Source organism: Arvicola amphibius, chromosome X (genome assembly GCF_903992535.2).
Source record: "Arvicola amphibius chromosome X, mArvAmp1.2, whole genome shotgun sequence".
In the NCBI taxonomy this organism is placed as follows: Eukaryota; Metazoa; Chordata; class Mammalia; order Rodentia; family Cricetidae; genus Arvicola; species Arvicola amphibius.
Window position 1 is genome coordinate 53,277,558 of NC_052065.1, and position 6,216 is coordinate 53,283,773.

The 6,216-nt window shown below is 36.4% G+C and overlaps 1 protein-coding gene across 1 annotated transcript; it reads right to left on the reverse strand.

Annotated features, from left to right (window-relative positions):
- Positions 1-1,843: 1,843 nt before the first annotated feature.
- Spin4 (spindlin family member 4) lies at positions 1,844-5,242 on the reverse strand. Its single transcript, XM_038316761.1, is given in 5 exon segments — positions 1,844-4,079; positions 4,082-4,129; positions 4,132-4,484; positions 4,486-4,508; positions 4,510-5,242. Coding segments are annotated over 5 exon segments (741 nt in total). The 5' UTR covers positions 4,768-5,242; the 3' UTR covers positions 1,844-4,020.
- Between the last annotated feature and the right edge of the window lie 974 nt (positions 5,243-6,216).

Genomic DNA, 6,216 nt, shown 5'->3' on the forward strand with positions numbered 1-6,216 from the left:
CTGACTAGTCCTCAGAACTAAAGTACTACAGTATCACATTGTAAGCATTAGGATCTAAGTCTATACGTGAAGGAAGGAATGAGTTTCCTTCAGACAGGAGAATCTCAAAGAAAGTAGAAGTTTTGGAAAGATGTATTCACTTCCCAGTAGAGTGAGCCTCATTCTGACTCAAGCAATTAGGTGTGACAAATTTTACTATGGAAAATGTGAAATGATTCCTGTCCAAAATCTAGCTCTGGTCCAAAAGTTATAGGGTACAGCCATAGTTGAGCACATTGATCTGTTCTATATTCTTCTGAATAAGTCACTATTGTATTCTCCCTGCTAAATCAGAGTTGTAACTAGACACAAACTCAGTTATGAATCATAGGGCTTGGTATATACTCAAATCACTCTATGATAACGTAAGGCCTAAGGTTCAGAAGCATAAAGGACAGTTGACAGATATCTGCACCCCCTATGATATATATTTTAAGAGAACATTTGTCTACACAGGTTTAACAATCTTTCCCCAAGTCCTATAGGTGAGGAACAGATTTTCATTTACCTTTATGGTCTAATCCCATAGCACAATCAATTCATGGTTCATGACTTATGGGTTTAAAATGGATTTATTATTGTCTAAGACAGGAAGATTTTTATTTTGCCCCCTGCTATTTCCCAAACCAGTAGTCTCCTAAACTTGAAAAATTAGGGTTATCCTCTTTCTATTACAATATAAAATACTCCCAAATCTTTATGAGAAATGTGTGAAGTTTATGTGTGGTCTAGAAATCTGAGAAGGGGTGGCACATACATGACTTCTCCGAGATATAATGTAAGTTCTGTAGAAATTGGGATTTGTATCTTCTTTATCCAATCCCCTAGGACTATGATCAGACTTACTCCAGTGTTTGGAATAGTAAATGTTAACAGCACTTAGCATTTAAAATGTTTCCATAAAACAAAACCAGAATAACTTCCACTTGGATTAAAAGTTAGCTATTCATGTTGGCATCATTAGAAAACACAACAAGTCATAATATTGGTTATAGTTTTATTTGTATATAATTTATTTTCAGTAAATATATGAAAACATGAGCACCAAATACATGATAGTGTCTGCTTCTGCAGAAGAGGTGGTATGGTGGCAGAAAATGAATTTATTAGCCATTAACACTGATTAATTTTAATATAAATCTTCATTTAAAGCAAATATGACAAAGTATTGATATTTGCTAATTTGAAGTAGAGGTAAACAAATTTTTTCACATCTTTCATAATTTCTTATATTTTGTCTTATTTTCTAGTAAATAAAGAATACAAAGATAATTATATTATCATTATAGCTGATAATTTTCTGTACATTTTCTGAACTGGACAAATCTAATCACATTAAACTATACAAGGACATGAAGCACCTGAAAAATATAATCAGCAAAATTTTATAATATAAACAGCATTCAACTTTATATGTAATTGACAGAGAATATATATTCTGTAAATGACAGAAAAATATATATTCTGTATTACCAAAAAGTCTGAAAAAGCCAATTGCTGCTGGGAAAATATCAGGAAACTCATTAGATTCACTCATCAGCAACCATGTTCCCAGGATTGTACTGCTTTACAGCTTAGTGCCCAATAACTTTTGAAGAATATTTCTAATGCCATTTAAACTACTTCACCAAAAAGTTCTGTTTTAAGCCAACAGACCTTAATAACAAAGCTTATACTAGACAGGGTAAGAAGAAAAAATGACACAACCAGTTGTCTGTTAGTTTAATTAAAATAAAAAGAATATGCTAAACAGCAACTAATTTGAAATGCAAATCCAATCTAAGTGCATTGTTGGTAAATAAAATATAGCAAAAATATATAAATGATCATTTTACCATGACCAGATAGAGTGTTATTTCAGAAATGCATGTTTGGTTTAGTACTAAATACCTAATTTTCTAATAAATCATACATCAAAAATTAAAGAAAAAAAACATAATTTAATAAAGGATATTTAAAAAGCATTGATAAAAAGAGGAGACATTTCTAAAGGTAATGCTATGTAAAAACAGAAATATGAGAAATTTCTTAATACATGAATAACTACTTACCAACAATCAACAACAAAGTCAAACATGAAACAGTAAAATTATTTTCATAAAAATTAAAATTTAATAGGCACGTCTGCCATCATCATTACATATCATTGTTATGGAGAATATAGCTAATGTAATGCTAATAAGTATAAGCATTAGAAGAAATAAAATGATCTCTCTTTACATGTGAAATAATTGTATATATCAAGAAAATCCAAAAGTTTCTAACAGAATCCAATGTAACCTGTAGGATTAAATAAATTCATTGGATAAAAGATAAAAATATAAAATCTATAGATTTCCTTTATCGATAAAAATAAAAAGTTACATATAAGGAGGAAAAAATGCTCAATTTATTCTAAAATTTGTCAACTGCAAAAATAAATTCCATTAAATATGAATGATCTATATGAAGAATGTAATGAAAATGATAAAAATATTTCAATAATGAACCCAAACTCTTGCATGTTAAGGAATAATATACCTATTAATATTATCCTTATATGTAAGAATACATAAAATTGATGCAATTCTAATAGGTATCAGACCCTTTTCAAAATATAATAAAATACATTGAGTTTCTTGTCAATAGATGAATGTAGAGGATGAATTATAATAAGGAAGGAAAAAATAGCTATTGAAAGGAAATTCGTTATTCCAGTTTTTGAAACTTATGGTCAGCCACTATGCTTAAAACTCATTTTCACTAAAAAAAAAATTGAAAAAAGTGATCTTTTTAAAAAAAGTAATTTCTACAATTGAATATGTGAAAAAAGTTGTAGTTAAATCCATATGTATTTCTATATGGAAAAATAAATTTCAGATAGATAAAAACTGAAATAAAATAAAGATTATGAGAAAAACAAAGTGAATATTGGTGTGACTTAGAGATATCTGTCTGAAAAAAATAAGAAATCAAAAACTCATAAAAGATATAGAAGTTTTAAAATTATAAAATTACTTAAAGTTTTAAAAATTATAAAGTGAACAATAATATCAATAAAGTCAAAATTAATCATATAGTGTAAAATTCATTAACACATGAAATATAAATGATAATGTACTTTCATCGTAGACATTCCTACTACTTTATATGAAAATATATCAATTGAACAGCTAAAAGAACAAAGGATAAGAATTAGCAAAACACAAAAGAGAAATATCCCAAGTAGAAAAATAAATCTCATTGAGTCAGGTAAACACCAAACAAACTAATCAGGAAAATCATGGAACTTTTTACCAGTCAGCTTTTCGAACATTAAAGACCAGTGAACACCAACCTTGCCAACCTTGCAATATTTCTTAAAACTATGTGTGTGTGTGTGTGTGTGTGTGTGTGTGTGTGTGTGTATGCCTACGTAACTCTTCCACAGAAATAAGAGCACCTGAATACAACAAAACAGCAATACAAGATACAAGTTAAAAGGGAAAGAAATGCTCACCAACAACAGAATGAATACTTTTTGGCAAATCTGTATTACTGTGTACAGTTGTGAGAGGAAGTGTCAGGCTGAGAGGCAGAGATGACTGCGCTATTGATCAGAAGGTCTGTCATGGGCTGGTGAATCTTACAAAAGCTACATCGAACTTTCTGAGAGTAGGGAAAACATCCTAAGATAAAAACCAAGTTCTCAAACTAATCTGGAAAAATCCAAAGAGGGGATGGAGACGTGTTGCACAGTTTACCTACTTTTGAATTCTGTCAGTGGATTCAAACACTTTTTAACTTCTTTCTTAGCAATCAATTTACATTTTCAATTACAAAACAAATAAACAACGAAAGTACTAACATACACGTGATTCAAACTGAGCAATAGTCAATATAAGATATAGAGGCACAATAAGATTTACCAACCGTCCTGAACTTTTGACCTCAAAATTGTTCTCAAAGCACATAATTTGAGAACGTCAAATATTTTTACCTCTAATAGTTTCCACTATAAGCCTATGGGGTTTTCACCAAACCATAGACATAAATGTGAATATCGTCGTCAAACTTGATGAGTAGACAGACGGCTTGGCCACCACCTGATGGATAAAGATGCCAGTTCTCTGGATCCGTCGTCTTTGGCGTGCTCCACCTGCTTGCCCACAAGACTGTCGAGCACCTCCCCAGGCTCCTGTTCTGCTGTAGGGAAGTAGTAGTTGGAATCTGGAATGATACGCAGGTCACCATCCTTGTAGTCATCCAGCAAGGTGTACATATAGAGGACCGGATCTTTCTCGTAGGTGATGTAAAACCAAGTGTCCATTATGGGAGCTCGTGCCAACACCATGCCCTTCCACTCATCTTTCTTGCCGTGCTCACCTTCGAACACGTGTCCCACTGCTTTCCCAACCAGGGAATCTGCCAGGCGGGAATCAATGCGAGGAGAAGGAACTCTCTCGGGAAGAACTTCCAGAGCTAAACTCTCTATCTCTGTGCAGTTCTAGGTCCTTACACACTGTCTTTGCCATCATATTTAATTATATTAGGAGGGGGCTTCACGGAAACCTGCTCGAGCACAGTACCCTTCCATTGCTCCACTGGCTCGTTGCCTTCTTTCCAGCCGTGCTGAATGCGGCAGCCAACGATGTTCCTATGAGTGAGGAAAGTGGGCTTACGCCGCTGCTTCTTGTGAGTGTGCCTTTTCTTCATCAGGTAGGCGGACACGCCATCCACCCCAGTCGGAGGCACGGTCGGAGGAGACATGGCTCAGGCTTAGGTGGCCGAAGCAAAGCTGCCCTTTGCTTATGAAGCTGGCAAACAGTCGACACTGCAGTCAACCCAGTCGGAGAAATTTTTCGCGATCTGAGAGACTATGTCCGTTCTCCCGTCTTCAGATTTTGTCAGCAGCAAGCTAACTGACTGGGAACTGAGGACAGTGGTCTCTCTCTAGTGCTTTCTCCTCCTTCAGGGAGGGGGTGATTGCAGTAGTGATGGCTAGAGAGAGATGGCGGGCTCCGAGGTTCTGTCCGCGCCTGGCGCCCTCCCGGACTCCCAAGCCCAAGTCCCAGCCAGAATCTGCCACTTAGCTGTTGTTGTCAATGCTGCGGTGGTTGCAGAACGGCAGCAGAGAAGAAGACGACAGTTAACGTGGACAAGAGATGACAGAGATGATTGCAGCAACGAAAGTGCAGGCAGTGGCACGTCTCCCAGCGGTTTGCGCGGCCTGGTTTTGGCAGCGCTTGTCAGCTTGGCCAATCTGCGCGGAACCGGGATTTTTGTAGCTCAGGGAATCCTCCTCCTCCTCCTCTGAGCCCGCCCTCTCCTTCCCTCCACCCCTCCCGCCTCCCGCTTCCGTCCTGCCTTCCGCTCCTGGGCAGCCACACTGACACAGGCACTCGCCTTTACTCTAGCCCCCCCACCCCCCACCCAGACCGGTTCAGTCCCACCAGAGCCAGACAGTCCAGCTCCCCCCTCCCCTGCCGGCTGTCTGCTGCCCAACTGCATACTTCACTGAGGCTCCATCTGCTTTCTATCTTCCAGGAATTCCTCACAAGCAGAAAAAGAAAAAAGAAAAAGAAAAAGAAAAAATAAGTGGGGTGGGAGAAATTGTATATACAAATCTACAATTTCGTTCACTTTTAGGGATTTGAAACAAGACTGGGGAAAGGCCGTGCACAGTCCGCCATGCTGACTTAAACTCTCTTTTATATTTTCTACCTGATCATTCGCCGTAACGATTTTTACTGTTTTTCTAAATGGAAAGGAAATGTGTTGGAATTTGATTTTCTAAAACTCAGTGAAATCAAAAAATAAAACTAACTTTAATCGCACAAGCTATTGATTTTTACTGTTTTTCTAAATGTAAAGGAAATATGTTGGAATTTGATTTTCTAAAACTCAGTGAAATCAAAAACTAAAACTAACTTTAATCGCAGAAGCTAGGTTTCTCTCTTATTAATATATGCTCTATAATTTTAGACATTTGAGAGCATGTTCTATACTTTTATAGCTTACTTTGTCATTTATATCGTGAGAATTTTTGAAGTTATTCAAGTATCCTGGAAACGTGATTTGTTGTTGTCTTGTTTTGTTTTCTGCTTTTTGACACAGGATTTCTCTGTATGGTTGTAGCTGTCCTGGAACTGGCTCTACATACCAAGCTGGCCTCAAACTCAGAGGCCCTCCTGTCTCTGCCTCTCCAGTTCTGGGACT